Genomic DNA, 27347 nt, shown 5'->3' with positions numbered 1-27347 from the left:
CCAGGGACAAACCTTAACATCTTGGATTTGGGCAGAGAAATGAACTGTGGGATTGTTTAGTGACAATCCCATAAGAAGTGATGTAAATGTGGGTAGATTTGCTCCGGGGCAAATTGCAGCTCCATCGGCAACTGAGTCCTCCCCACTCACATACTCGAACTTGGCATAAAAGGTGGCACCTCTGGCTTCCAGCCTAAGAATACTACTGGAGCCAGAAAGAATAGAAGAGGAACTGCACCTGCTGTACCTGTGAACTCCTGAAACAGAAGCTGCACCACTGATGACTGCACCTGCTGCACCTACTGGACTTTGGACGGTAGGTGCACTGGACTACTAGACCCCAAAGACCTGGGCCTGCTCCCACTTGTGCCAAGGATCAATGAGTGGATTCCAGGTTCTAGTTGGTTAGCCTCTTATTAATATTCAGGAAAACAAAAGCAAAAGAAGCTCGGCACATGCAAAGTGCTCAGTTGACCAGTTCGCCCTGGATTTGCCTTGGACTTTGCTGGTGTAAACAAGAGATAGAGGGGCATATTACCAACAAGTAGCGATAATTATCGCTAAATAGGCTTAGCGACTTTTTTTTAACGCTGCCTATCGCTGGATATGTTAGCGGAGAAAACATGCTCTTAGCAACGTTTTTCTCTATTGTGCTAAAATATCCAGCGATAGCGGCGAAATGCGTGAATATCGCTGAGTATACAGCGATATTCACGCATTAGCGACGAAATGCTCTTAGCCATGTTATCCACCTCCCATTGGATAACATGGCTAAGAACTAGTCTGAGCAGGCGTTGGTTTTTGGCATTAGCGGGAATATTTCCATCGATATGCCTGCCTTGCTAGTAAGCGATAGCGACGCTAGCGACTGCTTTCAGTCGCTAACAGGTTGGGTAGGCCCACTTTGCATGTCATTAGCGATAAACATTGCTGACATGACCGCTCACTATCACCTAAAAGCTGTCGCTAACATCAGTTAGCGACAGCTTGCTAATAGAGCGATAGAACTATCGCCGCTTAGCGGCCGAAAACGGCCGCTAAACCGGCGATAATTGCCTATCGTCACCCTTGGTAATATACCCCAGAGTTCCAGCCAGTGCCAGAGAGGAATCTTCTTGCTACCGGACTGCAACTTGTAAGCCAAAGATAACAGTTCCTGAACCCAGAATTCGAGGCTCATGGACTACAATTATTTCCCTGTTTGTAAGTAGCCTTGAATTCTGCTGAGTACCAAGGCTTTCAACAACCTGTGGATTTCGCTGATCTGACAAAATCGAACCCAAAGCTGGACTCATGCTCCAGAGGACCCCGCCAACCTCACATTTGAAGAGAAAAAGACCAATAAAGTTTCTAAGTGCAACCAACCTGGTGCTTGCATCCAACCATTTCCCTCATCGAGGTTGGCCTAAAACTTTGTTTTTGCCCTGGACCCTTGCATTTGTATGGAGTTCTCCTTGACAGAGAAGTGTACATGGGAGGATTAGGCCCTCCCCTGTACAAACACACACTTTTTCCTTTCACCCCTTGATTTATCCATTCCCCGGCCCACCTTGAGTCTGTGCCAAAATTAGACTAGGTAGTATAGGGAACCATGGTGACTGAATTACTGTTTACAGCTGAAATCAGTTAGAACCATATCTAGCAATACATTAGCTATGGACATATAGCTTCCTCAATGCATGTAATCTACAACAGGGAAGGACAAGGCATTTGATAAACAGGTACGTGGTTAAACTGGACTATCTATTAACAAAACATTTGAGGGGTAATATTACCTATTTTTGTGCAGACATACAGAAAAAGTGCATTGGATGAAAAAATAGTGCTCCCAAATAATTTTTGTAGTATGCAGATGCCTTTCATCACTATTGTGAATGCATTTGAATTTCTCTTAATTTGGTTTAATGAAATAAATATGATAACTTGTTATCGAGCTGAGATACAGGCCAACCATATTGAGCAGAAATATGTGAAATTCATGCAGAAGAGATACAAAAATGTAGGCTCAGCAGAAAAATGGAAAATAATTCTCTCATACGGCAGGACCAGGGGAATCACAAGATCATGAGAATTAGTGCTGTACAGAACTTTGGAAAGCAAATGGTAACTAAGATTGTGAACAAAGTCAAAGTGCTTATGTAGAAAGTGTCATTTGTCTACATGTCATTGGGGAAAAAGTCTAATACTGAAAAATAACTCCAGGGGGAACGTATGTGACTACTGTAGGACTGGGAGATGGACACCTTACTTTTTATGCATTTTCCTTGAGCTTTTCCTGACAGAGAGAGGAGCAGTTGGACCTCTGAAGATGTCTCCCAGCCTAAAAGCCTCATCAAGGGTACGAGAGAGGAATAATAGAAAGAGGTAAGTGGATGCCCAAACGTCCATTGGTAGGTCATGTGAGCTACTGGCACAGTTTTACATCATTGTTAAAGCGCCGTTACCAGTGATCAGGAGGCCTTCTTAGGCAAAGTTGAATGCTGAGAATATTCTGAGACCCATTGAAGATTTCTATTTCCATTACAAGGCAATCGCGCATGACAGCGAAGAGACGAATCCAAGAGGTACATTATTTACTATTGGCTTTGTGTAATAGGATGCCCTTCTGAAGATGTTCATGGAGATGAGGAAAATCCCCTTGTTTTCCATAATAATAAAGAAAGTCTACAACTGAGAAAATATCATTTAAATCCGCGAGAGCCTGTTTAACACCTTGAACGCTATGGGGATTTTTCTCCTGTGCTGTAACTTTACAAACACCATTATTCATGACGAGCTGGGCTCGTCATCAGCGTAGCAGGAGGCTACTGCATGACGAGCCCAGCTCGTCATGAGCGTGGAAGGGGTTAACTTACAAACACACGTTTCTGGGAATGGGCTACCTGGTATCACAGTAGATCCAATGTTACTTACAAGGATGGTTCCTTGGGAAGAAGTGTAAAGCCTGGAACTGATAATTAGTTTGTGCTGATTACATATATTTATTTATGAAAAAGGGAGTCCATTTTGAAAGGGAAATAATGTCTAAATCCAATAATAATATTGCCCTCAACTGTTACCTATTTTTGTGAATGCTGAAAGATTTGGGTCCTATTATGCACTAACCAGACAACCAGACAGAATAGAACCTTAGCAACACAAATAATCAGCCTAAGTTGCATTGGGGCTTCCTTTCGCAAACAACACAGCAGCACAGATGCACGTGTTGCATGATGTTCCGTTTCAGAAGGGTCTGCTGAATGAAACAGAAATTGTGGGGACGGAGAACCACAAAACATTCATTGTGCCTACTTCATGGCAGTTTTTTCACCAGGATACCACACACTACACTTAAGTACTAGTCTGAAGGCACCCACTACGTGAGTTTTTTAATGTGACATTATTTTTCACCATATCTGACGGAATAGTGTATACAGTCTTAGTGAACCATGAGTACAACTTTCAAATATTCCACTTCACGCTTGTCCTACAAGTTAAACATTTTTAAAAATCACATCTTAGAGCCATTTAATTTTTCTATAATTTTCATTGAGTACAGTTTTTATGAAGTCACACTGCACTTCCCCTTCATGTTGGACTTGTTAAAGGTATTTGATTCCTAAAGAATTGAATAATTAATATTAGAGCTTTCAGTATGACTTAGGATATGCTTCTATCTAAGCCATGAAACATATTGTTCATTCAACTTTCTGTAAAATCTGCTTTGCCGATCCACTTCCTTTACTTTCCTCCCTTCCCTCAATTTCTCGTGATATATGACATCTCCTGTGATATATGATACTGGGCAGGACCCAACCCAACTGCCTTATGAATACCGATTAAAGAACTTGTGCTATTTCTGCCCCTGTACCAAACACATGTAAGGGTTGTATGGATTAGGCTTTACTTTGCATTATTGAGAGAGGCATGATGTATAAAAGTATTGATGCACATGACCTCAATGACAATACCAGGTGGGGGTTTCAGAACAGATCACAGCTACAGAAACATGCTAATTTGTGTAAATGATCATATGACTGTCATTTCAATTTTACAGACATTGATGAATATTTATTTAGTATTTGTGACTTGTAGCTAAAACTATGTTGTGGTGCACTTGCACTAAAGACAAATGTCCCTACACTTATAATTCTGATATTTAGGTAAATTAGACTCACCCGTTATGCTGCACAGCAGTCTTAATGTGGGTGTGTCACCCCCAAAGCCATTCATCATTGCATCTGTGGAGACTTTGGGCACTGGAATAGTCATGGTGATGGGCTTGTGGAACTTTCTTCTTCTTGGCTCCAATGTAACGATTGGGCTAAAGGTTGCCTTGTTGCCTAAAATCTTTTTGACAAGTTCACTGTGCATAGGCTGGGCCTGGATGGGAAGAGTCAAGATGATTACATGAAAACACAAGTATCCGGTGGCATATCATTCATCACTGAGATGATCTTATGAGAAGTGTTTTATTTTCCCGTGTAAAGCAGGGGTCTCCAACGATTTCATTAACAAGAGCTATTTATATTCAATAAAAATCACCGCGACTTACTAATAATATTAGTGTTTTACAGATCAGACAAAGTTACATAAGAGGCTACTGTATGAAAGATTACTAGCTGTAAACACTTCATTGCAGCATTGCCAAAAGTAATGTAACAAAGGCTTTGTTAATTTGGAATGTCTTTACAAGGGTAATACATAACACCCGCAGCCACAATGACCCCAGTGCCATCATAATAATATTAGTAATAAGTGTGCAGTGCTGCATGATTTATGATTCAAATATCAGCTTTCCATATATTTTGGATAATATCAGTTCTGAAAATGCACACATTTTCATCTTTAACACACACTTTTGAATTTGGGTATACATATACTAATTCAACAAAGCAAAATCTTCTAATTTAGTAGACTGAACTGTACACAAAAGAGCTACTTACAGGTAGCTGGAGAGCTACCAGTAGCTCAAGAGCCACTCGTGGGAGAATCCTGTTGTACAGGTTGTGCCTCAGATTCCCAAGGGAGCACCACAGAGCTGAATATAGATATGCAGTATATTATTCCACATTTGGTTCTTTCCTGTTATACATTAAGGCAAGTTACATCTTCAAACACAATAAACTATTGACAGCACATCTACATTATTGATTGCATGATCCCGCTGCTAATGAGTTTGTGAATACGGTACCTGTAGGCCAACACGGATCCGTTTGGTGAGTGCACCCTCCGGGAAGACAGCCTGCACCTGTGGCACCACGGTGCTACTCAGCACTCCACCCTCAGGCCCAATTAGGTTGCTGTCTTGTTTGACACGTGACACCACTGCAAAGTATTGTGGGAAGTCCCTGGTGATGATCCGGCAGATTCGCTTTTTCTCCAGTTCTTCATATGTATCAAGCACTGGGAAGCAAATGAAATATCTTTTGTGAGAAACATAGTCAGCAATTATACTGTATTTAATCATAAACTATGAAACTCCTAGTAAATTATTTCAACAAGCAGAAATACCAATACAGTGGTACTTGCCTGCTTTGTAAAGATTACCTTTCCTGGAGATGCAAAATTTTAAAAACTAATCTTACAAAAAGTTAGATTTTTATTTACGATATTAGCATCAAGTCTGACTTTCCTATTTGCTTTCTATGCTTTATAGGTAGTTACCTCAAGAATACTTCATAACAAGAATATCTCCTGAGTGCAGAGACATATGTAGACTACATGTTCTAAGCACCAGTCAGCAGCTCTAGCACTCAAGGAAGCATTAGCTACCATTAGAAAACAGAATTGCTTTTAAGGGTCTATGTATTGCCTTCAAGGCACTTCGGGGCACATTAGCAAGAACCTCGTTAAAGTTATCTCCGTTTTAGAAACAGGAAACTGTCACTAAAATGGCGATAATGGGCCTGCTAATATGTGTTATAGAATTCCAATAAAAGCCCAGGTTAGATGTGCAGGACATCTAACATGGGCTTCTATTGGAATTCTATAATGCATATTAGCAAGCCCACTATCACTGTTGTAGTGGCAGTTTCCTGCTGCTAAAATCGCGATAATTTTAACGAGGTTCTTGCTAATGTGCCCCTTCATAACTTATGACCTGGCTCTCTAATACACAGTTTTGCCCGGTCCATTCCTTCTAGACGACTCTGGTCTTTGGCTGCAAAAGATTTTATGGTCCCTAAACTCAGGAAACCCTGTAAGGAGGCAGAAGCTTTGTCACCTGCCCGACTAAACTGTGGCACACCCTTACCCTCAAACTAAAATAAATGATACATCTTCTTCCTTTAGGAAGGCATTAAAAACCTGGCTCTTTAACCAATAAACACCCTGAATTCTGCCCTGATAGTACCCCCAAAGAAGTAAAGTCCTCTCATACTCAATGAGAAAAAGGCAGGGCCAAGAAGCCTTCAGGCATTTGAGCGCTATATAACATAATAAAGTGCACAACAGCATTTCTATGCCCATGATTCTATGTGTATTGTATTTTGTGCCGATCTACTGATGATTTCTTTCTCTCATGATACCTGTGCCTATTAGGACCCCTGTGACACTCTTGCAGCCGTAGATGTACCAGTGCTCATCATCATTCTCGTGTAGTCCAGTCTTCATGTGTCCATTAGTGTCTTTTGTCCCCAAAGTCTTTCTGAGCTTGTAGGTGTGTCTTTTAGGGTTTTCACCAAACTCAAAGAATGTGAATACTTCATGCCCTCACTACTTTCTGCATGAAATCACGGTCGTCTGCCATTAAGCATTTTGACTTGGCAGCCAGTGCGAACATGGCCTATGTGAAAATTAATGGCAGATTAAGTGAAATTAGTTGTCAGCAAGTCTGTAACCCACGCTAAGAAGGGCATAACGGCTAGAGAGGATATGATAAATGGCCCTAACATATAAGCTTTCCGAGTCTAACAAGAAAATGCATTTGGTGAATAATTTCATTATTCGCAATGATGTATCAAATCTGCAACAGGCAATTCTGAAAAAATAGGAATTGTGTAATATTACAATCACATGTCTAGAAGACTTGTATCAACAGCCACAAAGTGAGTGCTGACGGGGAGGGACACCTAGCACGCTCCATTAGTTGGCATGGGGCGTTACTGAACCAATTGCTGATGATTTGTGTGAAATCTACAGCATCTTCTGAAGTTATTATAAACAAATAAAGTGCTTCATCAAAAGTAATCAAATCAGACTGCAAGGTCAATCTGATGAATGTAAATGCTGTTTGAAACAGTGTCTCAGACAATTGAGCCCTAATAGCTGGATAAAGTCTCCCGCCCAACATTGAGTTCTCTGAATTCTACAAGACCACTCTATTCCTGGGCATTGCTTTAACTTTTATTATTACTTACAGCCAGGAGACCATTTGAAACTGTCTCCTTTAGGTCCTACCACACTTGTTTGGGCTACTAAATCTGAATAACTTTGGGAACATATTTACTAAGATGCGTATCAACACATTTATTTAGAAAGACAGTTAAAGTAACATCTCAGTGGCTACTGAATGACCTAATCACAATATAGGTTTGTACAAGAATCTGTGAGAGGTCTCTTATGATGTAATATGTAATGTAAAATGTAAACTTTATTTACTCAGTGTGTAAAGTTCCAATATTCCTTTCTCCCTTCCAGTCAAACTCCGGTTTGTATAATCCGACCTTAAAATGATTTCAGACTGCATACTCTTCTATACACAGCCACTTATGCATACTCTTCTATGCACGGCCATTTACACAGGAAATGTCTTTTTAAAGCACTTCACTACTCTTTGAAATCAAGTCCTTGTTTTATAAAAAAAACTTAACATAAAATAAACGCATAAAATATCTGTGATATGACCAGCAGACATTGCAACCGAAGTGAAAGGAACCCACAAGCATAGAGTCAATCTCTAAATTCCAATGCTGTGCCAAAGATTGATCTAGATAAAATTATGTTTAACCCATACATTACCCGGGATAGCTGCTGTACATTGCACCCTTTCTGTGCATGTGGAAACATAAGGGAGTGGGCGTCATGATCCAGGGAATCATTGACCTTTGGGTATAGCAATGAGGGCTTATGAACAAGTAAGATTGATTAAAAATAAAACGACCAAAGCTCCAGCCATTAATAAAAGACAGAAGTCAATCTATTAAGGCCTTGGTCAAAAAGAATAAGGTTTCTCCAATTCTTTTATTTAGAGCTAATCTTCTGAATAAGTGTATACCTCACCTTCGTCCATGCCATTTAGTATCTCGTTCAGCTCATCCTCGGTGTGCTCACAGTAGTGCTCCTTCCAGTTTTCCCCGGTTTCACTGCGGAGGATCACCAGCTCCCTCTCCTTGCCCCGAAGCGCTGCGAAGTGAGGAATCTCCACAATCACAGGCCTGTGTTGGTTACATGAAAAGACAACCTCAGTGTGGAGGCAGAGCGGGAAGCCCAGGCCTTCGCCTCAGGCTAGTACAACGTGATCTCACGCACCTATGAATTTTATTTAATCTTTCGACAAGCCTGGACTACCCCGTTGATTATTTAAATCAACTGACTTTTAAAGTTATTTTGTAATTAGTAGGCTCCTGTGTCAAAAGACTGTCCATATAAATAATTAGGAACACTGGCCACCTAAAACCTTTTCACATACTCTAAATAAAAATGTTGAGGGCCAAGGTTTCAACACAAATTCTGTCACCAAATATGTATTTGTTTCAGGAAATAGAAATAATGAGAAAAAAAAAACAGATTCATAATATTTTATTTCTATTTCTCCAAATTATGCTAACACTCTTTTCATTAAGGGTAATAAAAACAATAATGGCCTGCCAAGAATGCCACCAATCCATAACCCCTGCGTGTGTGCCTTCATTGGTACCAAACTATTACTATTTTAGCAGTGCAGCAAACACATAATAGATTTTGTAAAAAGAGTAGCAGCTCTGTTGTATGCATCTGTAGTATGAGGCATATCATGCTTAACAGAAAAAAACACACCTATAATTAAAAAAGGATACAAACAATCCATTAAAACAAAAACCATATATCACAGGGATTGGGTAAATTGTCCACTAGTGTACGGCAAACACAATGTAAATCATAAAATGGGGACAATGCCATGGTCACAATGGTAAAAAGAAAAAAAAACTATAATATAAGAATGGGGAACTGGCATCCATCCAGTTGTACTTAAATATCTCCTACCCAATGAATTTGGTCCCGGGAGGCCCAAGCTGCAGGATCCTGCTGACCAGGCTTTCACCCTCATTAAGAGGGGGAGGAGCAGTAGGCAGGTGAAGTTTACTGAATGCATCCAAAGCAGCATTGGAAGAAAGAAGATAGGTAAACTTTCAGAGTTGTGTTGTTTTGCTTTTCGTAGCCTGTCCCAGTGCCTCGTGTGTCCCACACACAGGAATCAGGAACTGCACCAGTAGATAGTTCATCCATGCAGGGTGTCATGGACGATTTAAACCTTGGGTCTGGTCTTAGACCACAAAACGTCACCTCACAGACATTCATCAGACGCGTTCACTCCTCTAAATATTATGTCCATTCATGAACACCAACTTAGTAACATGCTTCTGCCAGGAGCACCATGGATCACAGTGGTAAAATTTGCGAGAATGAATCAGTCAGTGCGTGGTACCACAGAAGATCACAGTGGCACATTGCATGAATATCCAACATTCAGGATAGAAACCAAGAGGGGAATGTGGAACTTACTCTGAAGGAAATAGAGATAACATGCTCAAGTTTTTTCATAATTGCTTAAATAACTGTTCAAGAAGTTTAAGTAGGCCACTGTGTAGAATGCACAAGTAGTGTGCTATGTCTTTGTGTATGGCGTTGAGGATGTGAACGGGTTTGCAGTGATGCACCACCATGAAATAATGAAGGAAAATTGGCAGTGCTACATGTGAAGCCTCAGTTACATACAATGTGATTTCAATAATGATCTGGAGTGATCCACTTCTTAATGTATGAGTTAGGAGCAGAAAGAGCACAACCTACAATGTTGCAGGTAATATGCAAAGTCTGTCACTTTAATGATAAAAGAGTAAACACAACAGTAGCCTCTGAATTAAGTGAATGGAAATGGACTGCACACATCACTGTAAAACTGGAGAAGACAGGATAGGTCAATATGCCACAGAGCCAACTACAAAACATTGGGGTATATTTACAAAAAAATGGCGCAGTGCGGAGCCGCAAGCAATTTTGCTGCCAAGAGCTGTGTCATTTTCTAAGTACAGGAATGTGCCGTATTTACAATACAGCGCGCTCTTGTACTCACCACTGCACCAGCGCAAAAAAAGCAGCCTAGCACCAGAACAGGCACCCTTGCAAGCCCCTTTGAACAAAAACACTGCGTTGAGGACCATATGTACAAGGCGTCATTAAGCCATGCAAAGTGTCTTAGCGCCGCGTTGTAAATATGTAGCAGAGCACAGCACCACCGGAGCGTCGCAAAAAGTCACGCTCCGGTGGCGCAATGCCCTTGTAAATATGCCCCATGATTTTTAATAATGCAGGAAGAGGCCAATATCAAATATATGAACACACAGTCATGCCCATGAGAACACACGTTAACCCACAGCCAGACTCACACATGACTGAACTCGACCACACATACATAAGCATGCAGGCATGCACTATCATAAACACACACATTTGGAATACAGAAATCTGTTGACAGTGTAGGTTTGTTTCGAAATGGGTGGAGTAGTCCAGTTATTTTCAGAAACTGAAACAACTCAGAACTTGTTTATCGTTGGTTTGTGGCACGAGTCCTCAGTTTCATAGTCTTTTCTTCTCAGACCACTGGGTCTGCACCCTTTAAAAGGCCACATTGCCTTTTGTGATTTGAAGCATAGTGACCTTGAACAATTGTAGTAATTACTGTAATTAATCCTACACCGTACACCCTCTGAAAACCGGTTTTGTACATTTGTCACATTGCACACTTCAAATGGTGCTCTGATTTAAGAAACTGGTCACCTGTGATAAAGAGTTTTTGAAAGCTAGTCAATTTATATTACGTCTAGGCATCGGCCTAGCGTGCAACATTGTACTAAAATGGTTGTTGCTACAGCTCTTCTCTCTAGGCACAGTTTGAAACTTACTATTATAAAAATATATGATATACTATAGAGACTTTCTAAAACAACGAGAACTAAGAATTACACACTCATCTAATTACTTCATTAAATATATGTTTATCTTCACACCCTTAATTTCAGAAAACAATTCAATCCAAAAGCTAGAAGCATTTTATTCGGGCTGTTAGTTTTTACCTAGGGAGGAGTTTTGTCTAAGCAGTCATTCGTCGCTGTTTGATGATCAACTAGAGGAGAACTATTTTTGAATGTTAGTTTCTCAATGGAAAATGTACCACTACTGTTGTAAAAGCACTGACTTTGACCAGATGTATTTAGCCCATGTTGTTTTCTGGATCTGCTTCTTAACAGCAGTCCCTGATGGTGTTGGGTTTTTGTACGTGGGTCAATAACTGCCCATACATAACAAAGCATTAATAAAAACAATCAGGAATAATGTCTCCTTCTTCTCACTCTTAACAGAGACAACTTGACGGATACATTTCTTAGAAGCCTGTGCTTCGTGCTGTGCTATCCAGATCAATAAGTACACCTTTTCCACTCTTAGAGGAAACTAGTGATTGATGGGAATGTTTTAATCAATCTTTACTAATGGAAATTCCTCTGGGTAACATTGTATTTCATAATTTTAGTTTGTGTCATCAATAAACAACCAAAGCAATCAACAAATGAGTGTCTCACCCTTCACCCTTACTCAGAGCTTGTGCGCCTATGCGCATTTGTGATGCCACTCCAGTTAGACAGCTTTAGCCAAGACTAGTCCACATATGACTGATTTTCTTTTGTAGAGTAACAGATAAGCTGCAAATGGTGGAATGGAATGCAGCTCTGAGGCTTTCACACTGAGTAACATAATGACATAATTTACATCTATCGCGTTGCTACGTTGTTGCTCTGGCATGTTTCCTTGATGTTTAAGTCTAACTTGCAATATCAAAATGAACAAATGAACTACTGCTTGAAATGATAGCGGATTGCAAGTGTAAAGCTGGACATCAAGTAAAGATTCCAATTTACATTAGGTAGGGAAAAGGTCACTCTGGATGGACTTGATGGCCCTTATGGGGGGAATCATTCCAGATCGTCTCTTAAACACAGCTCTCATGTCAATGTATAAGTAACTGAATTTTATAGGAAGTTTGAAAATGATTAAAGGATCTATGAACCTTGGTACCCCAGGCAAGTGTTTAAACTCAACAAAATCAGACATGTATTTATGTGAAAGAATATTCTGCCTTTTCAAAAAACTAACATGCAGTTGCTTGCTTCTTTTGGTTTCCTTGATGCATTAAAGATGTTCAGCCTACATACAGCAGCATCAAGATAATCTTCACATTCCCAACTGGAAATTTAATGTGTTTTTTAGGATCTACTGAGGTGGAAAGAAAATGTCATGTGATACAACAACAAAAGAAAGTTTTTTTAAACCATTCATTGGTTGGTGGTGTGGCTCAGTTTATGATCTAACTGGTATGTCCCATTTAAGGTCTTTAGAAATCCTGGGTCTTGTGTACAAATATGTAAGAGGTAAAAGGGGTCGCGATTTGCGCACCAGGTTTTACTGAATGCATTCTTATTTTGCAAACTGATTCTTGTATTTATAGGCTGATTCCCATTATTGAGAATTGCAGTTGGTCACAATTTGACTTACCTCATTAATATTAATAAGGTAAGTCGCAATTGTGACCCACTACTACTGGCTAACACCATAAGCATGGTGACCTGCTGTGGTCAGCATGCCCCCATGACTGAGATTGCTTTTAAATAAAACAATCTTTCTTTTTTTTTTTTAAATAGCAGCCCGTTTTCTTAAAAGGAAAATGGGATGCAGTTAAAAAACAAAAAAAATTAAAATGTTTAGAAACTTTTTAAAATGTTTTTAACGATTCACATAGGGGAAAATGTTTTTTGAATACCCCTTTTACTTTGCGAATGGGTTACTACCTCCTGTTAGTTGGTGGTAAAATATTAATACTTTGCTACCACAATTTGGTCGCAAAACATTAATACACCTTAAGGAATCCCAATTTGAAAGGGACACCCTTAAAATTCCCCTTCCAAATAGCATATCTTTATTGTTTCCTAATCCCATTTAATGATTCAGAAACTTTTTTTCTGAAGAATTAAATGGACTTAGTACATTTAAAAAGGGTTTTAGTATTTGCTAACTATCTGATTTATTAAATAAGGTTTGCAAACGCAAAAGCTCTGTGTACAAAAGGCACTTGGTATTTGAACGCAAGACTGTGAAAATCGTGTTTAAAGTGGGTGTGGTGTGGCAGGACTAGAATACCATCCAACCATTGTTCACACAAGGCTGGAGGAACTAGCGCTGGCAGGGTGGAGAAATGTGAAGCAGTGAGGTGGAGCCATAAAGCATAGATTCCACACATACTCTTACCCTGGCATGTCATTTTACTTGCTGATAACATAGATCTCTTTGAAATTGATACAGAGCGTGTGGTATGACCAATTCAGATACTGGATGGGTTTAGGTCATGACTTCCACACAAACCTTTCCATAGCCTTGTGCACTGTTATTTAGTAACCAATCTTGGGTCACCATAACCTCTGTGTCAGTTGAGTTATCTGGCCACACTAACGTGGCTGAGCTGTGGTTGTAGGCTGGGATGCAGCTTCCATTGGGAATGGTCTCTGTATGTCAACTGAGGTTAAGGGGGATCAACTGGAATGTGCTAATGCATTAGCCATTAAAAAATCGAGTCCTAGGAAACTGGACATGGATTGTACTGAACCCGATGGCAGACATAAGCCAGACCTATAAACGCTTCAGGACAGTTTTAAAAAAGTTATCTTGGCTTCAGGTGTTTACTCATGAAAATCCAAAGGGGTGTGGAACTCCCAATTTACCCCACTGGGGTTAGTTAACAATGTATGCCCCTTTCAATAAATTATGGTGCAGGCCTGTTCAACTCAATGTATTGCTTTATATTTTTCAGGTGTCCTTCTACTATTGTATGAGTGTCAGTGAAGAGAACCACCATCCTCTCCAAATATGATGGGACCATTCATTCCATTGAGAATATTGTATGTCAATGCTTGTGCTTGTCATCAATGACGATCAATCACTTTTATGAATGGTCTTCACATCACAGCCTGATCTGGGAAAGACCGATGATTATTAAATAAAAGACACAGTGCAGTACACCATCAAATGGTGGTGCCCCATTTGCAGGATGACTGTAATGAACATTAATTCCTGCATTGACAGGAATGGCCCTGTATCCCAGCAGCATCAAATGTAAGTGATGGAATTTATCGACCCATTCACGCTACATCCATCAACGTTCAGCTTGCTTCACTAATTCAGATGATCTCGGATCCGCTACTTACGAACCACTAGAGCATGAACCAGATACTGGTCTTCTTATGGTGAAATGTTTCTAATCAATGCTTTCCAAAGCTTTTGTGGTGCATGCAAGATAAGTACAGAATCAGCTTCATACTCATCTACACACGCACCGTACCCATGCTGAAAAAAATCCATGGGACTAATTGGCCCTTGGTGATATCAGAAGGTTATCTGAGGCCAAACTGCACTAGAGGCTTCATTAGATCATGAGACCACAATAGACCATAAGGCATCAACTCATAGGGGTTTGTGGCATACAACCATCAGCCCTGTGAATCCTGGCATTGTGCCCTGATGTATAAACAATGTGATGTGGTAGAAACAGTACAGGTTGCAGAATGTCTGTGCCATGAACCATACCCTCACAACAAATTGCAAGCTGTATAGCAAGGACCAGATGCATAACAAAACAGTTTATTCAAAGTATGCAGACAAATCTCTGTAAGTTTGCCAGTCAGTGCAGTGTTAATTTCAATGGGTATAATGAGAATGAAAGCGATGGGACCCTAACAGTGGGACACAGTAGACATACAATAGTGGAAATTACTGTTGTCCAAATTAGGTAGATGGCTCGTGCGTTTCCATTGATCATTACCCTGCCTGGCGCACTCGCTCATCACAAGTGGAGGGAAAGGAGCACGATTTTAGATCCTGCTAGTGAAATAAATAGTACTTACTGCTCAAAGCCTCATTTTTGCTCAGGTACATGCTATAAACTCTCTATAATGCAAGTGTGGCAAGAAGATATTGGCAACAGAACTAATTCCAGTACACAAAATGCATACACTATGTGTGCCATTGCCTGTTGATGCAAAAAAGGATGATCTATGGAAAACAAGCTCTGTATTTCTATTTTATGTGGAGGCAAATCTACCTGAATTGTTTCATTAAAAATATAGAAAATGTTTAATTAGTTTAAAATGTACATTAAATATCCCATAGTAGTCTGTGCTGGTGTACATATGTATTAAACACAGGTGGTGTTCCTGGCTTCTCTGAGGTTCAGATAGAGCAGAACTGTGTCTGCCCAGGAGTAGCCTGAATACATAGTTTACACCTCAATGCCATTACTGACTGTGAAGTAGATGTAGAAAATAGTGTATGGTAACTGGTGCCTCTCTGAAGCTTATCTGTCCTAACCCCAACTAGGAAAATGTTACGTGGTGCAGTCTACACACTGGAAAAGAGGATGCTGTTCAATAAAGCAAACAAGCAACACAATCATGATAGCTTATCAGCTTTGCTATATGCATGTATGGATCAGGTAGAATATCTGCTGGCTCAACACAACACCCTGGAAGGCCAGTGCTTGCTTACTTTATGCTGTTGCTCTTAGTCGTACAAAGTTACTCAGCCAGACTCTGCCTTTAGAGGCTGTCACATAGCACCTTACCCAAGGAACTGAGCCCCAGAGGGTCCAACTTCGATCAGACGGCTGGCCAGACCCTCCCCTTCCACCATTGGAGGCATGGTAGCAAGCCGGTGGCGTTTCACCAGGCGGCAGGTCACTCTTGTTGGCGCAGTGCATTTTCTTGGTGGAATGATGATTCTCAACCCATTGTGTCGGCAGCCTCGCATGGCTCCACCACGAGCATCCACCATGAAACTGACCAGGAAACTGAAAGGGAGAAAACAAAGCACAACAACATAATGGCACGCAGCTCATGACTGTAAATTACAGACACATTCAGAAATATAGTATGGTTTGTGCATGATGTGAATACAGTATTTCACTGCTTATTTTCCGCTCAACAAAAAATCTCACTAGCCTACATTTCATGATCCTTTGCATGGACTTTTTCTTGCACATTGGATATAGTCTAAATATCCATATGCATTCCACAGTTGAGAGCATAGAATGTTAATCCCAGACCACATACAAATTAAAGATGGGGCGAGTACTCCATTTCTAGATCAATGCAAACGAAGGGCACACTTTGAGCACCGTCTTCAGCACAAACTTGAGTACGTTCCTGTATAACCCTGAAAAGGCTTGATAGAAGAGGCAAACAAGCCATACGTATGAGAAATCTCAATATTATTAATAACGTCATGTAGAAAGTATTACACAATATAAACAAAAATGAAATCATTCCCATGCTGTTAAAGAAATCACCAGAGCAGGCAATAAAAGTCAGGTAAACAAAGAGAAAAGAACCTTCTCCAGCCTGGACCATGGCATGCATCATGATTCAAGGTGAAGCAGGGTCACGTGCTTCTCTCAGCATGCACTCACAACCTCGCCAGCCTGTGAAGTGTACATTGTGGCCTCAGTCTTTCTTGCTGTGTAACACCCTGAGGTAGGCCAGCCAGCTGGATGTTGTGTTCCATGATTAAAGAAATCAGCTTCAGCTTTTGTTCCTTTCGTCAACATTGGTGGGAGACACATTGCTCAGCAACTCTGCAGATGAGTGACAGGTGTTTCTGGCCAGGGTTAGGTGATGTGACGGTCAATCTGTTAGTACCTGAATAGAAGTCAATGTCCTTTGGTTGATAATAACAATGTTGACTGTAATTCTCTTCTGCTTTGATGTGCTGAGCCATATAGCAGCAAACTGACCTAGATGAACTGCAGTAAGTAAATTCCAAACCCACCGCAGCACAGTAAGCCACAGAGAATTATGCTACCCATATGAGGTATTAACGGAAAACCTCCGACAAGGATTTAAAAACCCTTAAAAGTTAGTGGTGTACAGTGAGTTTCTTTAGAGGCTCTTTCAGAGAGAATTTTTTTTACTGTAAAAGTGATAAGCTTTTTAGATACAGGTGAGAACACCCATTTTTTACCTCACTTGGAATAGGTGCATCTGGAAGAAGGAGCCTTTAATGAGCGCTCCACCAGCCAGTGGTAAGTTAATCATATGTTCACCACATTCTGACCTACTCTATACTGTCTGGCACCTTGCCTTCCCACAAACAGAAAGTGTAAACTTCCCAACGTGAGAGAAAAATTTATTTTTGAAAAATGTCGATTTCTTTTTATTTACTTCATAGATAGAAAGATTAAATTGTGCATGAAATAATTTGACGACACTGATTTTCAATCGTTAAGAATCAGTTTTCTCTGTGCAAATTCCAAAGACAGGAACCTGGACTCTTACAACAATGGAGATCCAGGCTCTGTTGTTCTAAGGCTCATTTACAGGCCTCACAGTCTGTAGTGTGTTTGTGTGGACCAGTGCCTTCGAGGACCTTCTCGTTTTACATGTATTGATTGACCAACAACTTGCAATAATACCCACTTCATTTAATTAAAAATAAACATTCTTAATGCATTTTAATTGTGAATATGCTAAGAAGCAGACAAGATTTACTACTGATTCTAGCCACGAAATAAGCACCATTGCAGTAAATGTTAGGAAAGCAACCTACTTTTTGGCAGTATATTAAACAGGCAGTGATGGTTTTCAGTTTCGTACCTCTGTGAATTGCTTCTATGATGGCTCTCTTGAAATTCATAACAATAGACCTCCTCTGATCTACACCAGTGAAAGCTGTGTGTTGACCATGTACTGGACTGTGTTGGTCAACTAGAACCTGTACAGCCTGCCATTAGGCAGCTCGTGCATTGCCATGTGGCATTACAATGTATTAAAGAATAGTGCTCTCCATCACAAGGGCCTTTCCACACAATAATAAACAAAAGCTAATAAAGGACCCAGGGAGCACATAAAAACTATCCAGCTGCTTTTAAATTGAGCAGTGAATTTTGTGTTTTATGTTTCTCTTATTGCTAGTGGACAATATACTTTTTGAACTTCACGTGTTTCACAGGCTGGTGTTGCAAGAGATGCAACGTTGTCATGCAAATGCAGCTCTTTGAATGACTTCTCCCTATACATATCTATACACCACATCATCAGGCTACATTCTAGTCCTTAAAAGTTGCAGAAAGCAAAGAAAATCGGTCTTAAACATTAGCTGAATGAGGTACACAAAATATGGGAAAACACATGTTGTTCAGAATGCTCCAGTATGTAGCCCAATCTGTCATTGACAGTAGATTACGAAATACAGTCTTGCCAGGAGTTGGAGGGAACTAAGTTAAACAGTAACTTGCAATAAATAACATCCCTAAGTATAATTTCCAAATACGTGATGAAAACTACCAAGAGGGATTCATGCTTGAAGATTTAGAACACCTTTTGGGAGGGTATGTGTAACATGTACATAACTTCAAACAACATCTGCCTGCTGTCGGTGAATCAACCATATGCAAGACTTGTGATGGCAGCCTACACGCACCATTAAGCCATAGTGGCTTGAATGTCTTCTACAGCTATGGGTCTATGGTATTCTTGGAGATAGGAATAATCTAGGATTGTTTCTCACAAATGGATTCCAGTAGCTGGGCATCAATGCCTTTGTAAATAAGGAGGCCTGAACTCATACATCTTTGTTCGCTAGGAGTTACCCCATATGATCCGCACTTATTGAAGAATAAGATCTAATCCTGTAGCTGGCTGTAAGAGTGAACAAACTCCAATGGCTGTTATGAGGGGGGCCAGGAAAGTTCTGGCACCGTAGGAGTCTTTCCTTCCTCACTGCAAATGTTACAGCAAGGATGAAAAGGATCCTGCATAGCCCCCTGACACACTGACATCTTTCGGTCTGTTTGGAGAATGTAAGAGGAGGAAATGCCTTCTATCATCATACTGATCTCACACCGGCACACCGATGTCCTATTTTGGCAACTACGTTTTCCCACTGGCACAGTGGGAAAGTCAGCCACAGTGAGTGGTCATCTTTTTCCTTACCCTGTCAAAACGGTCTAAGATGTCTAGCATCAAGTCCTTGCTCTGGTTCTTGTACCGGATTGTATAAACCCGTATATCAATATTTTAACCTAAGTGATCTTCCTATAAAAATAATCCAGAATATGGATGATGGCTTTTTTTAAAGGTTTTCTATTAATGGAAAAAGCACAAACATACCAAAAAGAACGATGAAGCTATAAATATAATTTGGAAATAGTTGTAAAAAGATTTTAATATCCTTTTAAGGATTCAAGACTTCGGACAGACTTGCTTAGTTGGGATCAGCCAGGGGGTAACAGATTGAACCGTTAAAGGAAAACTCCTTTAGGACAAACTTGTATATGTGATCAAGCTTCCTCTATCTAATTCACGGAGACCTGCAGGTTAAGCCATCTAAGATTGACCAGCAGAGCTGGGAGCAACTCAGCAAGTGTTTAAGACTTGAACGGTTTTCCAGAGTTTTGCACTTAAGCGATTAGTGAGTCTTAGTTCATGAACTCCTTCAAAACATTGTTAGGGATTCAGATTCTAAAAATAACCTTGGCACCGATCAAGTGGCCAAAGTTTGGCAGCATATGTGCAGGTACTGAAGTACATCCTCATGTCCACAGGTTGCTAAGTGAAGCAGCATGGATTTTGGTAGGGTGCATACACATAAGGCTCATAACGAGTCACGCTACCTGATTTGAGCAAGTCAGACTCGCCCATTGTCTTAGAAAGTATTAGTTCTATGTTGGCTACTTTTAATTTCTTTGAAGATATTTCACATATATTCGAACATTTAGGGGCCGATTCCGATTCCGGAAAAAACACCTCGAATAGCCATACGGAGCGTTTTTCCTGTACGAATCGTACCCTGCAGCCTCCCCCGTACGTACGATGAAGTACGATTCGTACCAGGAGCAGGACTCCGTACGAATCGTACAAAGATCGTACAACTCTAATCTCCGTACGATTCTCCCTCGGAACTCCCGCTGTACGCGACATCCGTACGGTTCGAAGCAGGTTTTCCCGATCCAGCAAGTACGATTCATGTCGGGTACGCACCGTACAATGCTTTTTTTAAGGGATCCCAAAACGTTCGGAGAAGCAGAGTATGCCTCGAAACAGGTACGGAACGCCCCCCCCCCCCCGGTAAGGTGCGCACACCCCATGTCTGCAGGGATACGGTTCGTACCCCTGCACTGTACCCCACGATCATGGGGTGTACGCACCATACCCCATGATCGCAGGGTGTACGGTGCGTACACCCTGCGACCATGGGGTACAGTGCGTACACCCCATGATCGCAGGGGTACGCACCATACCCCTGCGATCATGGGGTGTACGCACTGTACGGTGTGTATGTGATTGTGTGGTTGTCCATACGAATCGCCCTTACCTGACGTGGACCGTACGAATCGCGTCCTCATACCCCGGTCTGGCTCGTACTCGTCGGGTAGTACGGCATGTTTACGAATCGTACGGTTCACTGTGAGGGTCCGTGTCGTATGGTTTCAGCCTTTCAATTCATACGGTTCATGACGATTCGGACGGATTGACGAGATACGGATCGTACTACGCGATTCAGACAGACGTGTACGATTCGTACGGAGAGGGCGCCGGATACGATTCGGACGGACGCTTTTTTTCCTGATTTGGAATCGGCCCCAAAGTGTTCTGCAGCTTTTCAGAAAGATATGGCTATATAGTAGTTCCATACCCTTTTTCTAAAAGGAGTCTGACACCACGGAATGTAACCTTCCTTGTATTGTAACATCAAGGACTGCATGAGTAACATTTAAGTTAGCTCTCCCACTTGATACATGCATGTATCTTTGCTCTGGACTAGAATTATTCACCTAAAACCAGTTCAGTCTAATTCCACAATCTGCATAGCAGTATAGCTTGCTTATCAATAAAGCACAACCTGCTCAGATGCATCAGACTGGCCTAGCGTTTCTTCCCAGACTTTTAGGTTTCTAAAAGTTGCAAGGCTTTGTCATATACTTGGAGACATATTCAACACTGGGTTATCTGAAGGCACTGGCCATCACTGTTAGATGACTGACTTCTTTCCTGTCACTTTTTTCAGCTTGGCACTATAATGCAACTTTCATCTCCCTCCTATACGATCCATGACACTAAAGTGCTCTGAGCCATTAGATGGCTATTATAACCCCCTGCCTCGAATAAAAAAAATAACAGATTTTTTAAATAGTCACAATAGAAAAGGCACATCTAAACTTCGGTCCTCTAAAGATCGAATTTTTACTCATCTCATCTCTGCAGAGCTTAACCCCTATCCAGACTTAACACATTTGAACGAAAACCTAAAGTCAATGAATGAGCAAACATACAGCTCTTATGAGAAGGCAACCAGTTGATTATATTGTGCGTCATCATGATGTCAGGTCACGATCTTCCCAATTTACTTTGGGGCACTTCCCATTACATTTAGGAAGTGTCAGGGGTGAGAACTGTGTCAGTCATACCCTAAAAAGCTTGTGGTTCGTAGCAATGCCAATGGACTTCAGGATGGACCACATTTGTATTTGTTTGGGGGTACAGACACATTATGTCAAAGGATGGAGCAGATGTTTGCAGGATAAACATTCACCATGCTCCCTCTATGTCTCCTCCCCTTTCCTTCAGAAAAAGCATACAAAATGTTTGCCCATAGGCACGTTTTTTTTTCTCATGTCAATGTACAAGGCCCAGTTTCTGATACTTTAAGATTCTGTGCATCACTAGGCTCTTTGTAGCAATGCACAAAAATGAACGGTGGTCAAGTAGCAACTCTTGAACAGTCCCCCCGTGAAACATGAACCTACTGTGTAAGACTTCCTCAGCTTAGATAAATGTGGCCAAAGTTAGCTATTAAAGAGTGGATATTTCTTGTGAAGAAAAATGTCTGTTCGGTATCTTCTCCCAAGAGACTGGAATTGTGTATTACTCTAGCAGGTTCATCAGATAAAAAAAATAATACATTTTGGAAAATATGTCTTTCTGCATCTGGCAAGCTAAAGTTTTCTGTATTATGAGGGACAGAACAGTCCAAGGCAATGTTACAAGACTAATGAATCTCCCACATCCAACACTGGTTGTTATAGTAACAGATTAGTTTTCATGTGTACTTGCCTCCTAGGTGCAGTAGTTGATTATTTTTCAAATACCACATGAGATGTGCGGCATTTAAAGTAAGCTCCAAACTTGAAAGATGCATGGCAACTGAAATATACCGAGGTTTTGGGCCCATTTATTTGAGTAACACATGCGCCATGTCTAGGCACATATACACTAGTGGATATTGGTACTTTTGCAGTGCATTTACACATGGAAACACTACCATGATGCTAAAAGATTAGCAGTAGCAAAGCAACCTTTAGACGTAGTGTCAGGTAAAAATCAATAAAGCGTAGAAAGGGTCATTACTACAAGTGGATGATATGTAAGTTCATCTTACAATTAATGCTGGTGATGAATTCGATATGTAGAACCTTGAAGGTAGTAAAATCAGCGACCAGCAGTACCCTTATCATCTGTATGCCATACATAAAACAGAGTATGGCGTTTTTCTCCTCTTGGATTTTTACGTTATACGTCATCATCATTTACTTGCCCCATGTTAATTATTCTCAAGACTTAAAAAAGTTCCTCAAGGGCTGAAACATGTGTTTAGGGTCATTATATCCTTGTTCCTTATAAGGCCAGAAAATGATTTGAATTCAGCAATAAAATATCTTTACATTCCTTAGCAACAGTAGTAATAGGTACCTTTTCTGATCCTGTTACCTGTAACACCGGACACCCCCTTTAGGGAGTCCTAGAGACTGGAAATATAGAAAACCTTAAGCCAAGCACAAGAACTGAACATTTTAATGCACTGTTATTAAAAGGATTGTAGGATTCTGATAATGATGCGATTTAGTGTGTTTCACATTACCCCTTCAAGACCTGGCTCTCGAACAGTAGCAGAACCCCCCCTCCCCCCTCTTCAGCGCCTTGAGACCCTCACGGGTGAGTAGCGCGCTCTACAAATGCTTTTGATTGATTGATTGATTGATATTATAATGTCGAATCATATGACAGTTGTGCTCAAGGTTTAATTAATTTTCTTTTAGGAGTGCTTCCCCACAATTTTTGGATTCTGTTTTCATAGAGGTGAGGACTGTCTGTAAAATTCCCCACAACTTGGAAATATATAACTTCGCGTGATGAGGGAGGAGATTGTGCAACATCACCCTCCATATTAAATATAACTTTAGGAATTGCGAACCTTGAGATAAGGGCATGGTGTCTGGTAATTAAACCCTGATGTACCCTCTTTTTAATTGATTTCTGCATTCTAACGTACCCAAGCTCAATCATAGTAATTTTGGCAGATTTTGTAGTCTATAACACTGTTCCTTGTTCTAGTATTTCACGAAGATCACTGATTAGGTAGTTAATTTCGGAGACACACAAGTAAGGTTTTCCACAGTGCTGGAAGTAGAATGGTGGAATAATGTGCATTAGTGCCATCTTTCAGGGATGCAATGCTGCAAATGATACTGCCAGAAACATCTTACAACTATGGTACTCTTTGGTAGAGCATTGTCTTCAAATTTAGTAAAGTAGTCTAACAGTATACACATACAAGAAAATTAATTTACTTATCGGAATATTCGAATGTCTACAGAAATATAGGGCAAGGTAAAAAAATGCCAAAGATGTCATATGGAAAATAGTAATTCAAAATCACAAAATGTACATGAAGTGCATTTGCAAAGATCTCGTCAACAATGAAAAGGTTGTGATTAATATATGAAGTTCATGGTCAGAAACAAAGTTTGAGGGAAAGCAAAACTGAGGTATCCTATCAGATTAAAGAAATTCTGCTCAAAGAAATCCCATCACAAACATTGCTAAAAATACCTGGTACCTCTTTTCTTCCCTGCCTCTTACCCCTTGCTCATTTAGCATGAGTACCCTGTTGTCTCTGGGTATGGAATGAAATGAATATGGCAGCAAGCTAGTAATCTGTAATCTCTAAACAAAAAGGTGTCCCCATGCGAGCGTGCAGTCCTCTCATTCCTGCCAATGGCCGAACATGAGCAAACCAAAGCATCCTGATGTGAAGTGTATAATACAGTAGAAAGGTGAGAGGCAGAGGAAAGAATACGAAAAAGTGAAGAAATTAGACAGAAGTTCACCTGCTATTGTCACGATCAAGACACGGAGAGGTACGGCTGCAACAAAACAGATCATTTAGCAGAAAGAAAGCATGTACGCAGGGGCAAAATGTAAAGAAAACACAAGATTTGTAAATGTAAGCAGAACACAGAAGATAGACATAAGCTTGTGAGTGCTTGCAGTAATATAAACTTACAGAAAAATTAGAGTAAATCCAAAAGTTAAAGTGATTTCTAATTCATAGCTTTGTTTATACATCTGACGTAAATTTCCCCAAAAATTAGCTGTTACAAAAGGCTGATATATTCCTTTTTCTAAAATACATATATGCTCATTTCTATAGTATAATCATCTAAAGAAACTAAAGGACAGGCTTAACTGGTATTTTTCCTCTATCTTATTGCTGCATAATTGTCTGAACCTGTAGATTCCCTGTCATAATTACCTATTATTCTTAAGAATGGTCCCCATGACTGCAGATGAATTGGCTGGATGTGGGATAGGTGCAATGTAATCTTTTAACCTTTTGACTGAACTTGTATCATACGTTTTTTTAATTGATGGATTATTAACTCTTTTTATGTTTGTACCTGTAACCTGTGTTGGATAATTTTTTGCTTTTATGGTATTTTTACATATCGAATAAAGTTAATAATAATAATAATTATACCTCTGACGTAACTTTCCCCCAAAAATTAGCTGTTACAAAAGTCCGATATATTCATTTTTCTAAAATACATATCTGCTCATTTCTATAGTATAATCATCTAAAGAAACTAAAGGACAAGATTAACTGGTATTTTTCCTCTATCTTGTTGCTGCATAATTGTCTGTCCAACAACCAAAAACGATGCCAATACTGCTGATTATTTGCAAATCTTTTTATCAAAAGACGCGTGGACATACCATCAACCATCTTCAAGCTCATTAGTAGCTTTTATTTGATTATCAAAGTTTCAAGGTTTATCATTTACAAATACATGTGAAAAACACTTTGTATAAACACTACACGCAAAATAAAGAAATCAATGAATTAAACTTACATTCAACAGTTCACAATTCTCTCGCCATCCCATTTATTCCACATTCACATCAACCACACTCTCAAAAGGAAAAATAGTGAACATTCATACTTGTGAATCTTATACCAAACAATATTGCTATAAATCACAATTTCTTTATTATCCTATACAATATTTACACATTACTGGATTAAATTGTACAGTCTCATTTACTAGGATAGAACAAAGCACTACTTTTAAAAAACAATTCTTCAGAGCAAATGTTTGGTAGTTCCACGGTCTACGTGTTTCAAACCCTCTTTATTCCAGGGTTCTCATCAGGACCAACCTCACTCAATTCCATGTGCCACACAAAATCAACTTCCTTTAACGGTGTAATGGGAAATGACCAATTTGGGATTACTTTTACAGTCGTTAAAGGATTCCGTATTAATTAAATTCTTCCGTCATGAATGATTTATCCAGCAGCGTCCTCCGGCGTCGATTTATTTAAACATATGCTGGGAGTCCTTACTCGCATGTAGCGTCCGCGGATGCATGTTCCAAATGAATCACCATACTTCCGGATCCTTGTCAAAACCGGAAGCGCATAATTGTCTGTGTTATAAAGAGGAGTGAGTGCTGCTTACAACGGTTACCCCTAAATAGCTCGCATAACGACCACTGTGTTCCAGCATGTCTTCAAGATCACAGGACTCTAGTCGAGATTTAGAATAAAAAGCAGCTTTTTTTTTAACTGTGAAGATATTTCTATTAAAGCTCTTGCTGTGGTCTTGAATTCATATTGGAAATCTTCCCTGTTCATCATTGCACATATGCCAATATAGTGGAAGTTATTTTCCTGCGAGTGAACAATTGCTGCATTTTCATTATTATTTGGTGAATTTCTCTGCATGCTTATTTCCAAATAGAATACTAGTATATTCACACTACAGCCCTCAGAACGGTTCAACATTATTTCTGTGCAGTGCTGCATTTTGAAATGAGCAGTATGTAAAAATATATAGAAATCTACTGTACTGAAAGGTAATCAAGGCATTTTATTTCAATGACTTTTTATTTTGAGTGATAAATATGATAATTCCTTAAATAATGAAAACATAGAGTGTAGATATAATTAAGGTTCTTTTAACGGTTAGGTGTAGACTAAAAGGAAAGTGTTACTTACCATGTAAGCATCTGTTTGTAGCCTGGAGTCTTGTAGATTCACAAGCTCTGCATACTCCTGCCATCTAGTGTTGGGCTCAGATGTTTGCACATTGTTTTTCTTGAATAAGTCTTTTGAGCCATGAGGTATATGATGACTCCTCCTTAGGTTGGCATTGTGCAGGGCCACTGGCTCCTTTTTAGATCAGTGGTTGATATTATGCCAGTATAGTGGTTTGGGGGACAAGTCTTAGTCGCTTGACTTCTGCAATATTCTTCTTATGGGTACTTAAGCTCCAACTCATTCAAAATATGGTGACCAAACTAGCTATTGGGCTGCCTTAGCATGCCCTGTCCTCTTCCACACTGTGTATGCTACATTGGCTTCCTGTTGCTAAAAGGATTACTTGTAGGTCTTTATGCATTGTCCTTCGCACCATACACACCTCTGGCCCAGTGTACTCGAGCAAGAAACTCAGTATCTATATCCTGAGTAGGTCTTTTGTTAGGTTTAAGCTGTGGGTAGGGCAGTTGTTAGTTTCTCTGCACCAGGACACCTTTTAGGAATTTGTGTGCTTATCAACTACTATCATAACATAATATCACATAGATTTTATGTCCATCAGTTGAGAGAATTAATAGAGTGGCAGAAAGAGTGCGGTGTACATGTGCATTGTTAAGGGTTTTATGTATAGGAAGAAGAGATCTGCATTAAAAGCCACACATTCTGGGGAGGAGTGAGGGAGCATGTGGATGTACAGCACTACACGCGACAAACAGGGTAACATTTTCGATTTGTAGTATGTACTGCTGTGGA

The 27347-nt window shown here is 40.1% G+C and overlaps 1 protein-coding gene across 6 annotated transcripts in view; it reads right to left on the bottom strand.

Annotated features, from left to right (window-relative positions):
- Positions 1–27347, bottom strand: part of ANK2 (ankyrin 2) — a 1987506-nt gene that overhangs the window by 329707 nt on the left and 1630452 nt on the right. For 4 of the 6 annotated variants that reach the window (XM_078676735.1, XM_078676733.1, XM_078676736.1 and 1 more), the window contains 5 exons: positions 24383–24418; positions 15845–16069; positions 8203–8357; positions 5174–5385; positions 4158–4362 (listed from right to left, as the gene is read on the bottom strand). In XM_078676735.1, coding sequence (XP_078532861.1) covers positions 4158–4362; positions 5174–5385; positions 8203–8357; positions 15845–16069; positions 24383–24418 — 833 coding nt within the window. The remainder of the gene's footprint in view (positions 1–4157; positions 4363–5173; positions 5386–8202; positions 8358–15844; positions 16070–24382; positions 24419–27347) is intronic. The other 2 variants (XM_078676739.1, XM_078676737.1) reach the window with 1 other exon arrangement.

The sequence above is a fragment of the Lissotriton helveticus genome, chromosome 2_1 (genome assembly GCF_964261635.1).
Source record: "Lissotriton helveticus chromosome 2_1, aLisHel1.1, whole genome shotgun sequence".
NCBI classification, from domain to species: domain Eukaryota; kingdom Metazoa; phylum Chordata; class Amphibia; order Caudata; family Salamandridae; genus Lissotriton; species Lissotriton helveticus.
Note: the sequence above shows the minus strand (reverse complement) of the source record. Positions and strands in the feature narration are given on the sequence as shown.